Raw genomic sequence first — 22494 nt, forward strand, 5'->3', positions numbered from 1 at the left:
AAGCAAGTGAGACAAAGATGACATAGACTGCACTCCAGGTTCAAATCTTATGAGCGCTAGTGAAATCAACAAGCATATGAAACTTGGTGTGTGAAGAAGAGACCCCCAAATAAATAATTTCAATTATCTTATACTTATGGTATCTCCTCAAACTGAAGAATCTAGTTTTTCTCACCTTTTTTAGTTACCTCTTCAATTTTATGGATACAATTGCTCAATTCTTTCTGCAGTCGCTGAACTTCCAGCAGGCTTTTTTGTTCACTGCAGTTTTTGTGGTGGTCTATTCTGGGTTGTGGCTGAAGTCCTGGATCATGGGTGGGTGGTGAGTTTGGCACAGTGAGATCTGAATGTCCTGGATGGGATGCATACACATAAACCTTGGCACCTGAGCTGGACACGCCTACTTGGGATGGCTGGTGGCTGCCCCGACAGACTTCTTGACTCTTTGTGTCTTTCCTTTCCACCTGGTGACCAGGATTTTTATTCTTTGTGTGTCCACATTTCTGGGTACTCTGAGGCTGACTTCTGAGGTGATATTCTTTTATGTGTTCTTCAAATTGTTTTCGTTTTACATCTCTTTTGGCTAGGTGGACTGCATAGCTAAGTCTCTCTTCTGATATGACAGAAAATGAAACAGAACTGCTTAGGTCAGCACCAACTCTTAAATCTGAATCTTTACAATGATATGATTCATTATATGAGTGTTTCAGTTTTTCAATCGTAATTGCATGTGGGCAAGAATATCGGATTGCCAAGTTTTCGGGATGTGTAGGAATATTCCTATTAAACTGCAGCTGGTTCTTTAAAGAGAAAGCAAAAGTAAGCACATATTAGAATAACATATTTCATGGTTTTTAAATTTTCACCCACAAGATAATTTGTATACAGAGGTGTTCTGCTGTTATACAGCTAGATCAGCTGCTTTCCTACCTGCTTTAGTTCACATGTAGCCCAGGCTCTATACTACACTCCCTCAGTCCCACAGTATTAGCCTTTCACTTACTAACAGACATTGGGATCCTCCTCTAAAGTCAAACAAGAAAGCTTTAAACAGCAATCAGTAAGTTCCTCAACTCCCAGTTGTGGTCTTCTGTCCTGTTTCTAAATCCCACAGACCAGCAAGTTATTGATTTAATCTATTAAGAGCATTCCTAAAATGTTCCCCAGATATGTACCATATGACCACATCAACTAAGTCAATTGTTGGTATATTTTTGGGTCTTCCTGAGTTTGGTTGGGATACATCTTTCAAGGTGGTACACCTTGCTCTCAATGGTCCAAATACACAGGCTTACACCAATTTTTGTCAACTTCATCATAATACTTATAAGTTTTTATGATTTAAACTCAAGCAGCTCTCCATATTCCTAGAGCTTTTTTTTTTAGGTTTTGCTAGTCCTGGATCCTGCCAGGGCCTAGGCACTGTCCCTGAGCTTCTTTTGCTCAAGGCTAGTACTCTACTACTTGAGCCACAGCGCCACTTGTGGCTTTTTCTACTTATGTGAACATGCATGCTAGGCAAGCACTCTACCATTAAGCCATATTCTCAGCCCTCTCCTAGAGTTTTTAAGAGGATTTTTTATAGCAAAAAACAGCAATTATAAATACAAATACAAATTATTAGCCTTCTAAATACAAATATTAGCCTTCAAAAGTGTATCTATATTATTAAGCATTCAGACTGTTCTAGTTTCCTCCATGAATAAAAATAGTACCTAAAATATTTGCAAATTTAATAACTCCCCCTTTTAAATTACTTCCTTAGTATTTAGTATAAGTGATAAGCTGTGGTATTATGCCAAAGGAACAAAAATTTTTACAACTTAAAAATTTTTAAATTATTATGCTGGGCATGTTGCACATACTTGTAACCACAGCACTCAGGAAACTGAGGCAGGAGGATCATGAGTTTGAGACCAGCCTGGGCTACACAATAAATTCAAGATCAGCCTAGACCACATGGGCTAGAGCTTGCCACTAAAAGTTAAAATAAAAAATTTTCAATTACTTAACTGAAGCTAGGCACCAGTAGTTCACACCTTAATACTAGCTACTCAGGAGGCTAAGATATGGAAGATTGAGATTAGAAGTTGGTTCAGCCAGAATAGTCCAAAAAGAGTATAATATGCTGCAAACACATGGAAGATAAAAAGGAGACATAAGAAAAATCACATGCGGGGCTGGGAAGGTGGCTCAGTGGTAGAGCGCTTGCCTTGCACGCCTGAGGCCCTGGGTTCGATTCCTCAGCACCACATAAGCAAAAAGAAAAAAGCCGGAAGTGGCTCTGTGGCTCAAGTGGTAGAGCGCTAGCCTTGAGCTGAAGAGTTGAGGGACAGCGCCCAGGCCCGGAGTTCAGGCCCCATGACCGGACCCCCCCCCAAAAAAAAAAAAAAAAAAAAGAAAAAAGAAAAATCACATGCATCTGGCTATATAAGCAAAAAGGAACTTTGGAAATAAAAATTAGAGATAAGCCGGGCGCCAGTGGCTCACGCCTGTAATCCTAACTACCAGGAGGCTGAGATCTGAGGATTGAGGTTCAAAGCCAGCCCTGGCAGGAAAGTCCATGAGACTCTTTATCTCCAATAAACCACTAGAAAACCAGAAGTGGCACTGTGGCTCAAGCGGTAGAGCACTCACCTTGAGCTGAAGAGCATAGGGACAGTGCTCAGGCCCAGAGTTCAAGCCCCACGACCGACCAGACCAAAACAAAACAAAACAAAACAAAAATTGGAGATAGGTGGGATTGGTTATCTACAAAGTGTGGGCAAAGGGCAATGGAAAAGAAAAAGACTGAGTGAAGAGTAACATTTTTCTGAACATATGCTTTTGGACAGGTATATCAGAACCATGTTACTGTTTCACATATATATGAGTAAGAGGAAGGAAGTTGAAAAGAAGGGAAGGAGGAAAGAAATAAAACTCGAAAAATGAATACTAACAGAAATCAACCGACCAAACTGACTTTCAAATGAATAACCACATGAGAAAGCATTGTTTAGCCAGATGCTGGTGGCCAAGGCCTGCAGTCCCAGCTACTTAGGTGGCTGAGATGTGAGGATCACAATCTGAGACTTTTATCTCCAATTAATCAGCAAAAATCCAGAAACAGTGCTGTGACTCAAGTGGTTGTGCACCAGCCTTAGCAAAAAAGCTAAAGAACAGCACCCAGACCCTGAGTGTTCCAGTACTAACATTAAAAAATAAAAAATTAATTTTACACTGGAAAACATAGAAGAGACCACCTTATATGACCCAAGTCAACATGGCCAAATAGACTAAACTGACAGCATATACTTTGATACAATGCACTAAGATGGAGTCAGCAGCACACTGGTGCTTTTACTGCCCCATGTATACAACCTCAATGCAATTATGACAAGACACTACACAAATTCAAAGTGAAAAAAAATTTTAAGGCTGGGAAGTTGGCTCAGTGGTAGAGTGCTTGCCTCGCATGCATGAGACCCTGGGTTTGATTCCTTAGTACCATATAAGCAGAAAAAAAAAAGCTGGAAGTGGTACTGTGGCTACTGTGGCTCAAGTGGTAGGGCGCTAGCCTTGAGCTAAAGAACTGAGGGACAATGCCCAGGCCAGGAGTTCAGGCCCCAAGACTGACCAAAAAAAAAAAAAAAAAAAAAAATTAAATAGCTAGTATTCTTCAAAAGTGTGTCTCAAAAACAAAAACCAGACTCAGAAATTCACACTAATGGAAACTAAAGACACAGTATAGCTGGGCAAAAAGCCAGTGTTACCTTGATACCCAAAACAGGATACAAGAAAAGAAAATTACATAGTTGGTGAGGTGGTTTAGCAATATTAATAAGAGTGTTTGCCTATTAAGTGTGATGCTGTGAGTTCAAACTCTAGAGCTACTCACCACACCCATAAAAAAGAAGACAATTACAGTCCAATTTCTTTGATGAACACATATGCAAAAATTCTCAATGAAATACTAAATCATCTGGGCACAGGTAGATCATGCCTGTAATCCTAGAAACTCAGGAGGCTAAGATCTGAGGATCAAGGTTCAAAGCCAGCTTGGGCAGACAAATCTGAGAGACTTTCACCTCCAATCAACAAGCAAAAGGCTGGAAGTAGAGCTTTGTCTCAAGTGGAAGGCCTCCACCTGCCTTCAGTGGAAAAAAGCCAACCAAGAGCCTGAGTTCAAGTTTCAGTACCTCTCACAACATAAAACAAAATGAACAAAAACACCTTTACTTTCTTTCTCTGGTTTGAATCTGATTTTTTAAAAAATGGGGCTGGGAAGGCAGTTCAGTGGTAGAGTGCTTGCCTGCATGCATGAGGCATGGGTTCCATTCCTCAGCACCACATACACAGAAAAAGTCAGCAGTGGTGCTGTGGCTCAAGTGGTAGAGTACTAGCCTTGAGCTGAAGAGCTGAGTGACAGTACCAAGGCACAGAGTTCAGGCCCCATGACCAACAAACCAAAAAAAAAAACAAAAACAAAAACAAAAAACAACAGGACAATCATTAACAACTCTAAGACCTAGAAGGTAGTTTTAAAACTATTCAATGCCTTCTCTTTCAACTTTTCATGCTTGAAATGATTTACAGTATTACCTGGAGAAAAACAAAGCTACCTGGATATGATGATGCTTGGAGTCACACATCCCATCTAGCTGTGTACTGGATGCTAGGTGAACACAGGTGGAAGCTGGCTGGCCTGGTCCCATTATTTTCAATAGTGTAGAACAACAGTGATGGTTTAGTTAGCTGGAAAGTCTTCCTTAGAACCATTGCTAAAAGGAAACAGCTATTTTTAGAACAGCAGTCCTCACACAAAAAAATCATAAAACACAGATTAAAAACACACTGCCGGGCTGGGAAGGTGGCTCAGTGGTAGAGCGCTTGCCTTGCATGCTCAAGGCCCTGGGTTCGATTCCTCAGCACTACATAAGCAAAAAGAAAAAAGCCGGAAGTGGCACTGTGGCTCAAGTGGTAGAGCGCTAGCCTTGAGCTGAAGAGCTGAGGGACAGCGCCCAGGCCCAGAGTTCAGGCCCCACGACCGGACCAAAAAAAAAAAAAAAAACACACTGCCATGTTCATAGATCACTACCCTTTCTTTAGTAACCCATAGAAATTTCATGCTGATTGATTGCTCAGATACTTTTGAACTTGTGATTTTTCAAGAATTAATATTTTTATTACAATCGATTACCATCTCTTGGACCCTTTCTAGTACACATTTCAGATCTCAAGAATCTAAAGCAAGACAGTCACAGAGCAGAGCTTGGCCATGATTAACACTTTGTAGCAGGGTTCTTTTTTATTTTTTTTTTTTGGGGGGGGTTCCGGTCATGGGGCCTGAACTCTGGGCCTGGGTGCTGTCCCTCAGCTCTTCAGCTCAAGGCTAGCGCTCTACCACTTGAGCCACTTCCGGCTTCTTTCTTTTTGCTTATGTGGTGCTGAGGAATCGAACCCAGGGCCTCATGCATGCAAGGCAAGCGCTCTACCACTGAGCCACCTTCCCAGCCCCCACAGGGTTCTTTTACACATTCAACATTAATAATCCTAACAACTGAAAAGGCAGTATTTTTTTTTTTTTTTTTTTTTGCCAGTCCTGGGGCTTGATCTCAAGGCCTGGGCACTGTCCCTGAGCTTCTTTTGCCCAAGGCTAGCACTCTACCACTTGAGCCACAGCTCTACTTCAGGCTTTTACTATTTATGTGGTACTTAAGAAATCGAACCCAGGGCTTCATGCATGTTAGACAAGTACTCTACCACTAAGCCACATTCCTAGCCTATCGAAAGGCAGTATTTAAAAGACAACAATAAAAGCCCTCTCAAGTAGCTAGGGGACCAGAAGTTTTATACTTAAACCAGGATCTAGCACTAAGTATCTAAATCTTCAGTTTCCCCATCTTGCCTAGCCCTACACACTCATAGTAAGGCCATGAACAGTAGAGCATTTGGTAAGCTATAAGGGGCCAGGCAATGGTAAACTGCTTCCATCATTCTGAAGGTCTCCTTATACATTTCAGTAGCCCTATCCCTCAGTTATTTGTCCCATCTTGTTATTTACCTATTCCACAGGTCTATGTCTCATCTTGCCAGCCAGACAAGATTCCAGGAGGATTAAGGGCCTGTCTTGATCTTCTATTTCCCAACACCACAGGACTATAAACTTAGTAGACAATGTAACTTTCCATTTGTTGAGTTAAGCTTGTTTTCTAAGAACTGGCTCTAGTTTTAAATACAAAGGGGAATTTGTTCTCTCAAAGTGCATTGTACATCCTCTGGGAAATCCAAGGTTTTTTTTAAAAAACAAAACAAAAAAAAGTTTAACTTGCCAGGCACTGGTGGCTTATGCCCATAATACCTACTCAGGAGGTGGCGATCTAAGGATCATGGTTCAAAGCCGGCCTGGGCAGGAAAGTCTGAAACTCTTACAACCAATTAACCACCAAAAAGCAGGAAGTATAGCTGTATAGTTCAGGTAGTAGAGCACTAAACTTGAGCAAAAAAAAAAAAAAAAAAAAAAAAAAAAAACCTCAAGCACCCAGGCCAAGTTCAAGCACTAGGACCAGAACAATCACCAAAAAGAGCCTGTCAGAACAACCAAAAGCCTGTGGCTCAAGTGGTAGAATACTAGCCTTGAAGAAGCTCAGGGACAAAACCCAAGCCCTGAGTTCAAGCTCTAGAACCAGTGTACATGCATGCACATGCGTACATACACATACACACATATACATACACACTTAAGCTTTTAAATAAATCAAAAGTTTACATATTGGATGTTTAATGACAGATACATCTGAAGGAACATAAAGACAGCTGTCTAAGACTCCTAGAGACATGATCCAAAATGCAGATGGGAAAAGGCACACGTGGGAGGCAGTCCTAACTAGTCTGATGGCACTGCAGGTCTGAAGCTGTAGTCACAGATGATTGGTGACTGAAGAATTGGGGCCAGAACAGCTGCAGCTTCCATGTGGTTACTACCACCCCCTTCCCTTCACATGACTCCACATGACAAAGGCCTCACACTCCACTAGGAAAAAAGCAAGATTCCCAGTTTCAGGACACATGATCACTCACACTTTCATACCCTGGACCTTGCAAACCTTCCCCTATACAAAGTCCTGGGACACCCCCTCTCCTGCACATTCCCCATTGTTACAGGAAAGCTCCTTAACTGTCACCCTACATACACAGGGGCATTTCTAGTGCCTCTCCCTCTATCCAGACACTGCTACAGCCTGTGCCTTCATCCCCCATTCAGAATAAACCTCCCCACAATCTGCTCCCTCCCAGAGCCCCAGGACATTCTCCCCCCCACACACACACATACACACACATTAATGATATGTCCATCTCAACCTGTCCTCCCTCACATCATTTCCCCCTCACTTTGACTCCTGATCCTCCTCCTCCCTCTCTCCTCTCACTTTGTGGCAGGTGATTACTGAAACTCCTGATCTTCCTCCTCCCTGTCGCCTCTCACTTTGTGGCAAGTGATTACTGAAATGGCTGAGACCCATGTCCTCCTGTGAAATTAGGGACACAGCAGTTCTAGTTCCAGCCACTCCAGGAATACTCTCACAAATTCCCCCCATAGTTCTTGGACAGCCCCATAACCTAGCATCACCTCCCCAGATATAAGATGCCTCTGCAGCTTGGCCACTCCCTGCCAGTCCTATAGCCCTTCTACTCTCCCCTCCTGAAGTCCTGGCTCCTTCTGTGCACTGTCTCCTCCACACTGACAGGCCTGAGGCACACTCATCTTCCTCTCCAGAGGATGTGGTCACCCACAATGCAGCAGGCACATGCTCCTCTGTGGATACAGCTGTAAGCATCTCCAGAGGCAAAGGTCTCTGCACAGCCCCAGGGACTATTCTATTGCTCCTGCTTCTCCACAGGCCTGGAGCACCTTCCGTGCCTTCCTCTCCCTCATTAAGTCCAGGAAGCCTGGCAACAGGAGGCACCTCAGTGGTTCTCCTCCCCAACCCCATGTTATCCTCAGAGATACAATCTCCCACCATTAGGAGCCCAGGTGCTGTGGAGACTTCCTGGGTCATGAACACTTGAGCAGCCGCAGGCATCTCAATAGTCTGTCTTCCTCCTGATAAACCCCAGACATCCTCAGAAAATGTCTCCTCCCTTGCAGGCTCCAGTTGTCCCAAAGCCATGGGTGTCCTTGCAGTCTGTCTGATTCTTGACAAATCTGACACCCTCCCACAGACAGACTTCTCCCGTGTGGACCCGGATATCCTAGCAGAAACAGGCATCCCCATAATTGTGGAAGCCTTGACACCTGCTGATCCCCACTCTCTCTCTCTCTCCATGTTCAAGCCTGAGATACTTTCACAGCCAGTTTCCTCCAGCACAGGCCTAGGCACCCTGAGAGCCACAGGCTCCCCACCACCTGGGGAGAGCCCTGCAACCACAGGTATTCCTGCAGTTTGTCTCCTTTCTGACAAGCCTGAAAATCCCTCAGAGCCAGTCTCTGCCTCTAGAGAGCCAAGTTCCTCAGGAGCCACAGGAACCCCAAAAGCTTTTCTCCTTCCCAATGAACAGGAGAAAGCCCCACAATCAGCAGCTTTTCCCATAGACCAAAGCGCCTCAGGAGCCACAGGCACCTCAACAGCAGGTGCCCTACCCCACAGGTTCACACCATCTTCAGAGTGGCTTCCTTGACACACAGGGCTAGACACCCACACAGCTGTAGGCACTCTGGCAGGCCCACTCAAAGCTATGGGAACCCCTGTTGGGGTACCCCTGTGCTTGGGCACCCCTGCTACCTTGGGCATCCCCAATGTCTGAGATATACCCACAGTCTGCCTTCTCCCACACATACAAGAGGCAGCCCCCAAAACAGCCTCCTGATTCACAAGCCCAGGAACCTGAAAAGTTGCAGGCCCTAGAGCCTCTTGCTCCTCAATCTGCCTTCTTCCCCACGGGTTCAGGACACTTCCACTGTGTGTCTCCTCTTTAGTCAGCTCTGTCTCAGCCTGCTGCTTCTCTTGCAGGCCTGGGAGGACACCATAGATGGTCCCTTTCTCCCTGTCTCCCAGCACCACAGTCCTGGACAACTCTGGCAGCTGGCCTGTTCCTCTCAGCCCTGAGACACTCACACAATCTATCTCTCTTCCTAAAGTCTTGGGTACTTCCACAGTGTGTTCTGGACCCCACAGGCCCTGGGCACTCGGTAAACCTGCTTTCCACTCCCCAGGATCACATAGTGCTGCAGGGTGTAAAACACCCCATGATCCTGGGCTACCTTCAGAGCTTCTCTCTACCCACAAGCTCCTCTTTGCCCTTTCCCTGAATCCTGGGTCACACCCACATCTAGTGTCCTCCTCAGTAGCACAAGGCATCCCTATAGGCTGCTCTGTACCCCACAGGCCAGGGTTACTCTCAGAGCCTATATCCTCCTCTACCTGCCTCCTCTGCCACATGCCTGAGGGACCCATAGAGACGGTTTCTTCTGAAACAACTCTAGGTACCACCCAGGCATCAGGGACCTCCACAGCCTTTTCCCATAAGCTTGAGGTATCCCCACAGCCTGCCAGTTGTGTCACAGCCCCAGGAATCTGACCTCTGTCCTCCAGACCAGGGGTATCCCCACAACACATCTCCACCTCTCCAGCTCTGAGTACACCTACAGCCTCAGGTAAGTCCATGCCCCCAAGGTCCTCCGGAGTCTGTCCTAGTTCCTGAGGACCTGGGACGCCTACACAGCCTACCTCCTCCAAGAGTCCAGACACCACCACAGGAGAAGACACTAGCCCCACCTGGGCCTGCCCACAGGGACCTGAGGCTAGCTCACAAGCTGCCCCAAGCCCCACAGACGTGGTCAGTCCTGAGGCCTGGGATCCTGCCCTGGCCTGTCCTCTCACCCAGGGTCCCGTGACACCATCTTGGCTTGTCTGGAACCAAGATGCACGGCCAGGGAGACCCCTTTCCACTGCCCCCTCTCCTGCAGGCACAGGATGGAGCTCCACTCGGCTTCCTTCCCAGCATCCTGAGGCCATCCTCATAGCCCGCACCTTCAACCACAGTTCCAGAATGCTCTCGTGCCCCATTGGGCTGGGACGCCCTTTCCTCTCACAGCCGCGGCGACTCCAGATCCCACTTGCCTCCTCCTCCTCCTCCTCCTCCTCCTCGGATCTAGTCACCCACACAGACCCAGCAGGCCCCACTACCGCCGGTTCACCAACAGCCCCGTTCACCCACACAACCCTGGAGTCCCTCGCTGCCTCGGTCAAGCCGACACTCCCAGGTGTCCCTAAGGCCTGGTGGGCCCCCGCGGCCTCCGCGGCACGCCTCCGCCGTGGCCGCAGCCTCTCCGCACGCACACCGCGCAGCTCCCGCACCGAGGACCTCACGCGAAGCCTCGCGCCTCGGAACATCCCTGCACCCCATCGCCTCGCCCACGGCCACCGAACGCCTCGACGCGAACTGCCGAGCCCCACGCCGCGGGCCGGCATCCCGGCAGCCAGCTCGCGCCCGCGCAGCCTCCGCCGAGCCCCGCGGCCCGCCACCCGCTCCCGGGCCGCAGCCACCCGCCTCCGGCGGCCCCGCAGGCTCTCGGGGCCCGAGCCTCAGGCTTCGCCCCCAAACCCACCCCACCGGGCCTCCAGCTTCCCCACCCCCCACGCCGACCCCCGCCGGGTCTCGGACTCCCCCACCCCCCCACCGACCCCCGACGGGTCTCGGGCTTCCCCCCCTCCTCCAAGCTCCGCCCCTCAACCCCCGCCGGGCCTCCCCGGCTTCATCAGCCCCACAGCTAGTAATGGGGAAACGAAGCGGCGGGGCCTTCCCGGATCCAGGTCTCCTCTCCCCCAGATCCGTGACGCCGAATATGGCTTCCCAGAATCCTCCCAGCCCCGGCCCGAGCCCACCTGGCCGGGGCGAGGCGCGGCTACCAGGAGGCGGGCCGGGGGACCCCAACTAGGCCTTGCTTCCGGCCGCTCGCCCCGTTGTCATAGCAACCGGCGACGGGCGGCTGGGGGGAACCGTTGTGGCTCCGGAGCCACGGGAGGATCCCGAGGCCGAACGGCGCAGGTTTGGTAGCCACTGTCCATGGGCCGAGGGCGGGGACCGGATTACGGAGGAAACTTGGGTGGCAGAGGGAAGCTAGCCACGAAAGAGCGGTAAAAACGAGAGCCGAACAGCGGTGCGGGAGAGTTATGGCCTTCGGAGGCTCCCGTAGCCGGGCCGAGCGGCGCTGACTTCCGCGGGCCCTGCTCGTCGGCCGGACGCGAAGGCTTTCCCCGCCCCCTCTGGGCTCCGCCTCATGGCGGGATCCGGAGGCTCCTCCCGCTCGCTGCCGAGCTCCACAGTCTCACTGCCAGACTCGGTCCACGGCGCTTCCTTGGTCTCCCTGGCGGGCGCGGTCTGCGGAGCCTCCTCCCTGTCTCTGCCCGACGCGGTGTGCGGCGGCTCCTCGGTCTCGCTGCCGAACGCGGTGCCCGTGAGCTCCTCCATCTCCCTGCCGAGCGCGGTGTCCCGGGGCTCCTCCATCTCCCTGCAGGGCACGGCACCCCTGGGCTTCTCCTTCTCCCTACCGGGCACGGTGCCCCTGAGCTCCCCCGTCTCCCCGCCGAAGGCGGCCCCCGTGGGCTCCCCCGGAGCGCCGCCGGGCGCGGTCCCCATGGCCCGCTACGAGGAGGTGAGCGTGTCTGGGTTCGAGGAGTTCAACCAGGCTGTGGAGCAGCACCAGGACAAGACCATTTTCGCCTACTTCAGCGGTTCTAAGGACGCCGAAGGGAAGAGCTGGTGTCCCGACTGCGTGCTAGGTGAGGCCTGGCCGGGGCTGCCGCCCAGGAGTGGTGGGAAGGCCGAGGCGACGCTCGGAGCCAGGTGGAGAGAGGCAGAGGTGGGAGGCATGGGCCCGGAGGTAAGCGGGCAGGCCGAGCTGCCGTCTGTGGGCTCCGCCTCAGGCCTTCCCCAGCCCAGTAAGATGGTTCTCTTTACCACCTAACCCAAATGATCTTGGAATAATAGCTCCACAGAATCAAACCATTTCCTCTAGATGATCGGTGTCTCGCCGAACAGTTAGAACAGTTGAACTGGTCTCCTTTGAGTCTGCAAATATGCTTTCCATTGTTCTGGTTGTGTGGCATAAAGCCAGTGAGGACTCGGACTTGGTCCGAGAACATGTGACTCGTTCACGCCTCAGAAAGTAACTGCAGGTTAAAGTAACTGCAGGTTAAAGTCTGATATCTTTACCGAGGTGGGGGTGGTGGGGGGAAGTGTAGCATTGACGTGTAATTATTCTGTATTAACATTTTTGGGTTTGTTAAGCTGAACCGGTCGTCCGAGAGGGGCTGAAACATATGAGTGAAGCATGTGTGTTCATCTACTGCCAAGTGGGAGAAAGAACTTAGTAAGTGGCAAAGTATACTGTATTTCACAAATGTGCAGTAGGCTTTAGCAAATGTTGGTAGAAAGAGCCCTAGATTGGCCCCAGTTGTGTGTTTTAAGTATGAGAGGTCAAACAATTAGAAGCCATTAAAATTCAAATTTAAATGTAAATGTTCCATTTGAGCTAAGTGAAGGCTTATTTAAATGATTTTGACCTGGTTCAATTCAGAATTTAACTAATTTTACCTTTATTTTAGTCCTACTTTAAATGAACATTCTGCTGAGGGAAATAGAAAAATAAGGTCCTTTTAAGTTTTTTTTAAATGTTTAGGACATTTTAAAATGTAGGAATATGTAAAGTACTAAACAAACTAAAAAATTTTTATAATTAATGTTTGATGTAGTTGGAAAGATCCAAATAATGACTTCAGACAAAAACTGAAACTGACCGCAGTGCCCACACTACTGAAATATGGAACTGTAAGTATCTTTCTGAAAATATGTTTGCACTCTGTCAAAACTCACTAAACTTAGCAGTTAAGATTAGGAAGACTGCAGTTCCAGACCAGCTAGGGCAAAAAAATTTATGAGATCCTTAACTGAACAGAAAAGAAGCAAGAATCAGTGATTCAGGGTTATCATCCTAACCACAACAGAAAGCATAAAACAGGACTGCAGTTCAAGCTGACCTGGGCAAAAAGTAAAACTCCTATCTCAAAAATAACCAGAGCAAGCTGGGCACTGGTGGCTAACACTAACACCAGCTGTTCTGGAAGCTAAGATCTGAGGATCATGGTTCAAAGCTAGCTTAGACAGGAAACTTCCTGAGATTTTTTTTATCTCCAATTAAACCCCCTAAGAAGCCAGAAGTAGAGGTATGGTTCAAGTGGTAGAGTGCCAGCCTTGAGAAAAATAACTCAAGGGCTGAGCCTGGGCACTGCAAGCCCGGAAACCAGCACAAAAATAAAAAGAAATAACCAGGACAAAAATAGCTGAGGCATGGCTTAAATGGTAGAGCACCTACCTCAAAAGCATAAAGCCTTGAGCTCAAACTGTGGTAGACCCCTTCTCCTCCATCCTCTATCCCCCAAAATACAACTTAAATGGGCTTACAATCCTAGCACATAGGAGACTGACAGGAGGATCTCAAGCTTGAGGCCAAACTTGGCTATACTGCCAAGACAAACTGTTCCCCAAAAATATAAACAAAAACAAAAGCCTACTGCGTTGTCCATTTCTTAGCCAAACTTTAAATATTAGGTTTCTGTGGCTTTTCTTCTGGGTGTATGTATGTGTAGGACCTGAGCACTAACCTTTAGCTTTTTTGCTCAAGGCTAGTGCTTTTCCACTTGAGCCACAACTCCACTTCCATCTTTTTTGGTGGTTAACAGATTTCCTGCCCTAATCCTCAGACTTCTGCCTCCTGAGTAGCTAGGATTACTGGTATGAGCCACTGGGGCCCAACATTTTTTTTTTGTGCCTTTAAGCCACATTGCTAAGAAGTCTGTAGACAGAAAGTTAGTTGATTGGTAATGCCTGCAAGTACTTAAATCACTGGTTTTCCAGTTAATTCATATTTAGATTTAAGAGAAATGTTATGCTTCTGGAATCCTAAATTAGTGTTGAGGTATGGCTGGCCTTGGGCTTGCTGTCTCCTGTTTTACTATGTGGAGCTTCCTGATAATGATTATAGGGATTTAATTCCCTTGAGCCAAGTATTTCAATGATTCATCTTAAGGCAGATACTTTAAAGGTCTCATAAAACTTGTCATAACGAGTTGATAGGTTCAGCATGGCATAATTTAATAACATTTTGAAACAGTGGTTAAGCCTTAACTATTATTTTCTTACAGCCCCAAAAACTGGTAGAATCTGAGTGTCTTCAGGCCACCCTCGTGGAGATGTTATTCTCTGAAGATTAAGATTTGATGATGGTGATTGTGTCAATTTCCTGGTTCTCTAGTATATAAGAAACTTCATACTTTCTTTGAATTTATAAAAGTAAAGAAGTGAATGATGGTTTAAAATCAGTAAGCCTAAATAATAAAGAATGTTATTAAAACATGTACTTTCAATTTGCTTGCTGTATATGGATATTTTAAAAGATAAAAGTTTGGCAATGACCAAAGGAATACTATTGAAAGACTAGCTTCTAATAGTGCAGTAGAGAACTTCCAAATTTCAGAAGGGATTAGAATCTTTAAAATTCCATAAATTTGCAAAACAGGTAGTACTACAACCTTTGCCTTTGGAATGCACGATTTAAACAAAGCAAAGCACTGCAGTCTAAAGCTGTCTGCTTACTTTAAGCAGATTTGATGTACAATTTTCTAGAATGTGGTTCACTAGGGATAAGGCTGAGGGGTTAGGAATAGTGTTGAGAATAAAGCAAGCTATCTTGCCTGAGGCACTAACTACTGCTTACTAGCTTTGTAACCAACCACAGGCAAGTTTCTTAAGCTCTTTAAACTTCTTTCCCCCTTACATTGTTCTGCAAATAAAATGAGAATTAAAGGGAACATTTCACTGTCCAGCTAGTGCTACCTGCCAAATGTTAACTTTCTCAGAGTACAAGTAACTGAAGCTCCTGGTCTTGGTTCTAGTTTAAGCTCAGGAGTTCAGCTATGGGCTGGGAAGGTGGCTCAGTGGTAGAGCGCTTGCCTTGCATGCATGAGGCCCTGGATTGGATTCCTCAGCACCACATAAGCAAAAAGAAAAAAGCCCAAAGTGACGCTGTGGCTCAAGTAGTAGAGCACTAGCCTTGAGCTGAAGAGCTGAGGGACAGTGCCCAGACCCAGAGTTCAGGCCCCACAACAGGACCCCAAAAAAAAAAAAATCAGCTAGTAGTTAACCATTAATCTTTTTCTTAAAGTTAGCTTACAGGCTAGAAGGGATACAAGTAAGAACCCTTATCAATTTCTGATTTATGACTTGATAGATCCTGAATTCCAGTCTTACCCTTCTGTGGGTAAGAAGGGGAACAACTGATCTAGGACTGATAGGACCTAGCAGATGGGCTTGACAAAGCCCACGTCAGAGTCAGCTAAGGTTAGAGTTCAGTCAGTACACTGGTGTATTTGGTGGCCTTCCCCTCCCCCTACCCACCACTTCCTTAAACTAGTTTAAAGCACTAACATTTCCATTCTTACTCAGCTGATTCTAAACGTGTAGACCCACAGAGAAATCCAAGCTGAACAATTCTGGTCGAACAGAAATAATCTATTAACAATAAAAAGTTTGCTAATTAAAAAGCACACTAAGTAGGAAGAGGAGTCTGATCTTCACTGTACAAGAGATACATATTATATACACATCATAAAAGCCTGGTCTGTTTCATGTTCTTCATTTTCCTGACGTGTTATTCTGCTGTTGCTGTTCTGCCAGAGCCTGCTGAAGACGCATCCGCTTCCGGGAATAGTGTTGCCAGTGTAGGATCTGTTGTTCATCAATGAATTTTGCACACTGAGCATTCACCAGCTCCTTCCGGAAGTGTTCGTATTGGAGCAGTTCTAACATGTGTAAACACTGAGGGTACCTGGGTTTAAGTTTGTAAGTTAATGATCAGCATAATTTAAGTCAGTGATGGCAAATTCTAATAGGATTACTCACTTAAAATGATCTTGTAGCACAGTATTTCTATTAACATTAATGTATACTCTGGTAGTGTAGGTTCCTACTCACCTATACAGAAAAGCGAGTCCTGAAAAGTCATTATTAGGGAAAATTTTCAAGAGAAAACATTTTAAGTTCAAACTCACTAATTTGCCCAAGGCCATACTCTATAGTAAATGGTAAGCAGTCAAAACTTTGGAGATAAATTCGTATCATTCTATTCTTGTTTTCCAAAGTGAGGAACATAAACATATCAGTAACTATTTGTTTAAATGTACAGCTATCGATTTTCCACTCACTAAAAAAAGGTAATTTTCATTTAAAATTGATTCAACTTCAAAAAAGAATTTCTACATTGTGGTGGTAAACATCTATAATCCCAGTAAATCAGGAGGTTCAGATGGGAGAACCTTTTGAGTTTGAAAATCAAACTACATACAAAAACAGTTCTTGTTTTCCATAGGGATCATAGAAATTCTGAAATCTTAAGTATTTGAGGATGGAGCAAATAAGCAAATACACTATATAAAACCAAATTTTTGCCTATCAGAAAAGGGGGTTTACAAGATAAGGAAAGGAAGGCCATGGTGAATCCTGCTATTATACTGGAACTGAAAACATTAGTATGTCTTCTAGCTTTTCTCCCCTTGGTACTGGGACTTGAACTGAGGCCCTGGGTGACATCCCTTAGCTTTTTTATTCAAGGTTAGTGCTCTACCATTTGAGCCACAGCTCCACTCCTGGATATTTTTTTTGGAGGGGGGATGGTAATTGCAGAAGAGTCTTAAGGACTTTATTGCCTGAGCTGTCTTCAAACACCATTTGTTTAGAACGAGTTATCTTCAATAATGCTAAAATTAGCAGGCAAAAAGAATATGTAACAAAACATTTATAGTCTCAAAGTATTTCCCCATGAGACACTTTAATACCTAAGGAAAAAATAAGGAAATCTAGAAGGCAACACCTTAACATCACTTGACTCCAAATAATGTGAAGAACAAAATACTTCCTCTTAGTGGTTATAGAAAATAAAATGTCTAAGCCCTCAGATGGGGTCTATAGCCTAGATTAATAATTTGTTAGAAATGTAGAGTTTAGGCTTTTAATCACTAAATGTTAACATTTAGAATACCTGTGTAAATACAGAAATTTTCTTTACTATTTCAACTATATAAATGACTTCAAATTGAAGAAAATGCCAAACTACTAAAATACAAAACTGAATAATTCTCCAAAATAAGGGAGTTTGTAGACAAAGCAGTGCTTCTTAAGCTAATATGTGCATTAATACCACTTATTAAAATTCTAACTGACACAAGAAGCTTATGCTTGTAATCCTAGCTTTGTCAGGAGGCTTCAAATGAGAAGACTGCAGTTCATAGCCAGCTGGCCCAGCAAAGGTTTGTAAGTCTCTTCAATCCATAGTGGGTGCAGTGGCTTGTACCTATCCTAAGTTATGTCAGAGACTGAGATTGGAAATATTAGTTTCAGGCCTACCAAGGCAAAAATGTTCAAGACTCAACACAGTAATATATGCCTGGCACTCCAACTATAGGAAGTCTAAAACAGATCAGAATTTAGGCACATAGGCAGAAAGCAAGACCTAGCTTTAATGAGCAAAAAGTAGGTCTGGAGGTTTGGCTCAGTGCCCTAATAAGGGCAAGTCCCTGCGTTCAAACCTGAGTACCTCCAAAGAAATCCCTATAGGGTTCTGGTTCTGTAGGTCTGGGTTGGGGCCAAAGATACCAAGACTATAGGTTTGGAGCAACACCAGAGGGCTATATCTATATAGATATAGATATAGTCATTCCAAGGTATTGGAGGTTTTCTATTTACAAAAAGAATAGCTATAATTGTTGATTGCCTAGCCTAGAAATGTTCTATTCCCACTGGCCTTGATAGTTTCTCGTTACAGTAGTTTAAAAGCTGTAGGTCTGTGCACCAGGTGGCCTTCAGCAAGGTACTTAATAAACCTGTAAAATGTGACAACTGGCTCCAGCCAGATGTTTACTTGGGTAACCATTATCAACTCTTCCAATTTTTAAAGAGCAGCCAAAACTCTGGACAGTTACATAAAACCTTCCTACCTTTAATTTTTGACAATTTAAATTTTTTAAAGCTTTGCAAAACTTAAATACCCAAGGGATTAGTTTGCTATATCTTTGAAGTTTAATGGCTATCTCTAAGAGGACATACTGTGGTATCCAAAAACAAAACCAGGAAGAAGTTAAAACTACAAAGCTATAACCAGATAGAATAATGTGTACTCAGTGGAAACCTCCAGTCAGAGTAGATAGCCATTGCCCAGTAACACTGTGTGTGAGACTGAAACTTGAAGATAGTTTACGTTTCCAAGATGGAGTCTATAAACCTGCACATCTGTTGCAATCTGATCAGAAAAAGTCTTTCCTTTGGATTCCTGAATCAATAGATGCACAGGAACCAGGACTTGGGATAATTCATAATTAGTTTCAGACAAGTGACTGATAAAGAACAGATTGGAAACATTTTTCTCTCCAACCCTTTTTTTTTGAGATGGTCTTTGCTGTGAAGCACTACTGACCTTGTATCTCCTCAACAAATTCTTCAATGCATCACCACACCCAGCCCAGAATATTTTAAAGAAGTTCACTATTGCCTGGTTAAGACAAAACAGAGGCACGAGTTCCAGGGTTTTTTTATTTATTTTTTTTCATCGTTTAAAGAGAATAGGGGGCTGGGATGTAGCTCAATGGCAAAGCACTTGCCTAACAAGTATAACATCCTGGGTTTAATTCCCAGTACCAAAAAGAAAAGACAAAAAACAAAAAGCCACAGTTAAAAAGGGAATCGCTTTGTGGTTATGCTTCCTAAAATAATCCTTAAAATGTGTGTCTAGTGAACAATCTGAAAGATGTGTTTATGTATAAACAGTCATCATTACCACATTTAGCACGATGCTCAGAACAAAGGAAGTCCTAGAAACAGCAGCTCTAAGATTCCAATAAGGTTTCTTCCTTCAAAAAGACCTCCCATTCAAGTATCACTTTTGGAATACTCTAATTTTCAGCATATGGCTTAGTCACTGCATTTTATAGATTAGAGATTCTTTGGGATTCGAAACTCAGTGAAACAGGGAGAGTAGCAAGACAATACTGAGTCGTACAGGCATTAGCCCAAGAAGACAGGCTAGATTTTTACCCTCTAGAGAATGGAAGGCCACTGTAAGGTTCTAAGCATATTCTGATTTGCATTTTTATGAAAAGAAGTTGGCTATATTAATGTTTTCCTTTTGGGGGGGAGGCATGAATATAAACAAATAACCAATGAGGGAATCACTGTAGTAATCCAAGTTAAGTGATGACAACAGTGGTGACAATTAAAAGGTGGAGAGATTTAAAATTCTTAGAAGATTACTAAATATCAGTGCTTTGGGTTATAATAAAATGTACACATCTTTAGGATTATAAAATTAAACTTACTTTAGATACTTGGCATATTCTGGTTCTTTCCAGTAAAGCAAGTACTTAAGATAGTTAACAAAAGCTTTGTCTTTGAAGTAACCTCTTTGGGCAAGAACTGAAAGGCATAAAAAAAAACAAACTATAGGTCAAACAATCTTTCGACTACTGACTTGTGTCCTTTAAAATATTCAACTTACTTATCCCACCACTAACAATGAATTTAAAACACAAATCTAGTTTGCTTAATTCTACACCCTAGCATAAGTAGGATCCCATTCAATTAATAGAGAATGTATAGAAGTAAAACTGCTCTGAGCTACATCCCTTCTGTCAAAAATCATTAATGGCTAGCAATTCAACTTAATGAGGTACTCAACCACTTACAATTTAGGTAATTTGGGTTGGCTAAACACTGCACAAATTCCAACTCCAACTGAAACCGAAGTCGATTTCCAGCATCATCTAGAAGACAGCAAAAGTCATCCAAAATAATGGTCACTACAAGTAATACTGATTTGTAGAAAGGAAAAAGCAGTAGAAAAACCTAATGCTGAGATACACTTGCATTCACAGAAAAACAATGTTAGTTTTTCTAAACTTGTTGTAGGATGAGAAACTGTTAACAATCCAAGAAAATTGGATCTCTGGTTAAAAATAGAGGAGTTTCTCCGAAGTAAGACATTAGAGAGGAAAACAGACGCTGGGGGAATCATGTCTATGATCCCAGCTACTTAGGAGGGAGATCTAAGGATGTCAACCCAAGCAGAAAAGTCCGTAAGACTTATCTCCAATAAACTAGCGAAGTGGAAGTGGAGGTGTGGCTCAAGTGGTTAAGGGACAGTATCCCAGGCCCTGAGTTCAAGTTCCCAGAACTGGGGGGGGGGGGCGGGAGGGAGCGCCCCCCCCCACACACCAACAACAACGAAAACAAATTGGGCAGAGTTACCTACCAATCGCGAGCCATTAAGTGGGGGTTAATGTAATTAGTGAGGCAGGCGGGATAACTGTCTTTCCCGATTCTATTATTGATGTTACAATTCTAACTGCGAAGACGTGAAGCAAACCCTACGTCCTAAAACAGGAAAAAAAGTTAGGATGCAAATGAGAAATGAGAAGTACCAGCGGCAGACTTCTCAACTTTATCAACGATATTTCCAACTTATGCAAACGCTGTGAGGAGCAAAGACAAAGAGGAGACCGATGGAGTCAGAGTCTGAACAGCACTTAGAAAAGATGTTCTAATACAAAGAGGAAAAGAGGAGGAGGAGGGAAAAAAAGGCCAAACGCCCCCAGCCGTCGGAGCTGTAAGAGCCCTCTGCCCGCCGGCCCCGGTTCTAACCCCGCCGACAGGCAAGCCAGGAGACCCGGGGTCGAGAGAAGGCCTGTGAAGAAGCCAGGACTGGAGCTCGGCGACACCCACCTGTCTCCATAGCGACGGCGGCGGCCATAACAAGCGAAGACACAGGAGCCACACCAGCTCCACAAAGCAGAACCCGAAGCGGCAGCGGAGCTCCGGAAGCCGCGGCTTCCCCTTCCGGCCGCAGGGCAGCATGGGAAACAGGGGCAGGCACTCCAAGGCGGGTGACCCCGCCCAGGCCTGGATGCGCTCGTTGCGTCCCGCCTTCGCGTCACCCCGCCCCTCGGACGCGCTCCTGACACCGCCCTCTCACGTCCCCCGGACGCCCCTCCTCCTGAGACACACGTCCCCGTTACGCGCTCGCTGCATCACTCCTCTTGCGTCACCCGCCCCCACCCTCTCGTTGCGTCATTCCTGCGTCGCCCAGCGCCCGCACGCCCTCGTGGAACCGCGCGTCCAAGCCACCCCCGCTTGGCGGGGAGGAGGGGGCGGTGCTGGGCCGCGGAGGGCCCCGGGCATCCCTGGTTCCGAATGGACATTTCTGCCCCCACCAGACCTGGGGGCCTGAGCGTGGTCGTGTGGTAGTGCGCTGGGCTGTGACAGCATGTTTTTCAGCTTTGCGCTGCGATGACTTGATGCATAGTTCTGACGTCATTTCTTACCCTGTGACGTAAGGTAGAGGCATGACCTGACACCTCATCCCACAAGCGCAAGCACACCGTGCCCCGGGAACGGCGATCACCAGCTGCCAGGAGGCCTGGAGCCTCGGTGTGGGCCACACCCGAGCCTTCTGGCAGGTATGAGGTCCTCTCCGCAGGTGGGTGGTCCTCCCTCCCCACAGGTGGAGAGCTCTGACCCGCACCAGAGGCCTTTCCACTCATCCTCAGGGAGCCTGGAGGTGTCCTCCCACCATGTGGAGACTCCTCCCAGTGCACAGAGACTTCCTTGTGCCACCAGAACCTCCACACCGCGTGGAGATACCAGCCCGTGGGGCAAGCAGGATCCTACTAGAACATAAAAATGTCCCCATGAATGCTGCCTTGAGCCAGGACTGAATGGCTTCTAATTTTCAGTCAGCCAGCTGCCAGGAGGACAATCATCTTTGTTTTCATAGAAACAGCCCATAAATCAATGAAGGAAAACCCAAGCTGTGGTTTCTGGATTCAGCCAATACTTACTGACCAATACTGCACCTTGGACCATCCTGCTTTTGTCTGGGTGAACTACTGTATTTCAACTTGAAGCCAACACGGAAGGTTCCATGATCCAGACAGTGTATGACTCAGTAGTTGGTAGACAAAAGCTTTTGATCCTCTGAACCAGGTGAATTGGATTCTTAGAGAAATTTCACCATTTGAATTTAGGAAGAAAGACCAAATTGAAATTGTCACTGGACAATTTCCTTTATTGGTAGGATCTCTTAATTCAGAGTCCTTGATTTCTATCACAGAATAAGAATTTCTGGACAAGTCATTGTGGCCCCATCATGGCAAGAAAACTTGGTGGAGCTTTATTAAGTAAACAGCAGGCAAGCAGGCAAGCAGATGGGTAGGGCAGGCTAACAGAGTGTGGGTGTTCTCACAGGAAGATGGACACACATCTTCTTGGCTATTGGGGTATTTATATGGTAATGCAGTAGATATGACTTCAAAGTTATGCAAAGCTAGGTGTTTCTCATCTTTGCTCTAATTACTCCTGTTGCTATTTTCTGAATTTCTGGATGTTTAGGGCATTTCTTCCAGGTCATCCTGA

The 22494-nt window shown here is 45.7% G+C and overlaps 4 protein-coding genes across 9 annotated transcripts in view; 1 reads left to right on the forward strand and 3 right to left on the reverse strand.

Moving 5' to 3' along the window:
* Positions 1–10939, reverse strand: part of Kiaa0753 (KIAA0753 ortholog) — a 70461-nt gene extending 59522 nt beyond the window's left edge. For 2 of the 6 annotated variants that reach the window (XM_070001722.1, XM_070001719.1), the window contains exons 1-3: positions 6044–6442; positions 4602–4760; positions 176–800 (exon numbers count right to left, since the gene is read on the reverse strand). In XM_070001722.1, coding sequence (XP_069857823.1) covers positions 176–800; positions 4602–4694 — 718 coding nt within the window. In that variant the 5' untranslated portion in view covers positions 4695–4760; positions 6044–6442. Of the gene's footprint in view, positions 1–175; positions 801–4601; positions 4761–6043; positions 6447–10865 lie in introns of those variants that run through there. The other 4 variants (XM_070001720.1, XM_070001721.1, XM_070001723.1 and 1 more) reach the window with 4 other exon arrangements.
* LOC138813320 (collagen alpha-1(I) chain) lies at positions 6496–10579 on the reverse strand. Its single transcript, XM_070001728.1, has one exon. The coding sequence runs from the start codon at positions 10449–10451 to the stop codon at positions 7368–7370; it is 3084 nt and encodes a 1027-aa protein (XP_069857829.1). The 5' UTR covers positions 10452–10579; the 3' UTR covers positions 6496–7367.
* A 95-nt stretch (positions 10940–11034) lies between the features above and the next one.
* Positions 11035–14396, forward strand: Txndc17 (thioredoxin domain containing 17). Its single transcript, XM_070001726.1, has 4 exons — positions 11035–11762; positions 12271–12352; positions 12735–12810; positions 14184–14396. The coding sequence occupies exons 1-4, from the start codon at positions 11261–11263 to the stop codon at positions 14250–14252; spliced, it is 729 nt and encodes a 242-aa protein (XP_069857827.1). The 5' UTR covers positions 11035–11260; the 3' UTR covers positions 14253–14396.
* A 1138-nt stretch (positions 14397–15534) lies between these two features.
* Med31 (mediator complex subunit 31) lies at positions 15535–20925 on the reverse strand. The gene is made up of 4 exons (XM_070001727.1): positions 20806–20925; positions 19770–19847; positions 19404–19500; positions 15535–15865 (listed from the first exon to the last, which is right to left on the reverse strand). Exons 1-4 carry the CDS (start codon positions 20831–20833, stop codon positions 15673–15675), a joined length of 396 nt encoding a protein of 131 aa, XP_069857828.1. The 5' UTR covers positions 20834–20925; the 3' UTR covers positions 15535–15672.
* Positions 20926–22494: the final 1569 nt, after the last annotated feature.

This window comes from Dipodomys merriami, unplaced genomic scaffold, assembly GCF_024711535.1.
Source record: "Dipodomys merriami isolate MVZ:Mamm:240054 unplaced genomic scaffold, mDipMer1.0.p SCAF_59, whole genome shotgun sequence".
Classification (NCBI taxonomy): Eukaryota; Metazoa; Chordata; class Mammalia; order Rodentia; family Heteromyidae; genus Dipodomys; species Dipodomys merriami.

Coding starts and splice junctions, on each gene's coding strand:
- LOC138813320 (XM_070001728.1), bottom strand. CDS start 10,451: ATGCCGGCCCGCGGCGTGGGGCTCGGCAGTTCGCGTCGAGGCGTTCGG.
- Txndc17 (XM_070001726.1), top strand. CDS start 11,261: ATGGCGGGATCCGGAGGCTCCTCCCGCTCGCTGCCGAGCTCCACAGTC. Junction 12,353..12,734: donor CAAGTGGGAGAAAGAACTTA/GTAAGTGGCAAA, acceptor TGTTTGATGTAG/TTGGAAAGATCCAAATAATG. Junction 12,811..14,183: donor CACTACTGAAATATGGAACT/GTAAGTATCTTT, acceptor ATTTTCTTACAG/CCCCAAAAACTGGTAGAATC.
- Med31 (XM_070001727.1), bottom strand. CDS start 20,833: ATGGCCGCCGCCGTCGCTATGGAGACAG. Junction 19,501..19,769: donor CAACCCAAATTACCTAAATT/GTAAGTGGTTGA, acceptor TATGCCTTTCAG/TTCTTGCCCAAAGAGGTTAC. Junction 15,866..19,403: donor GAATATGCCAAGTATCTAAA/GTAAGTTTAATT, acceptor ACTTAAACCCAG/GTACCCTCAGTGTTTACACA.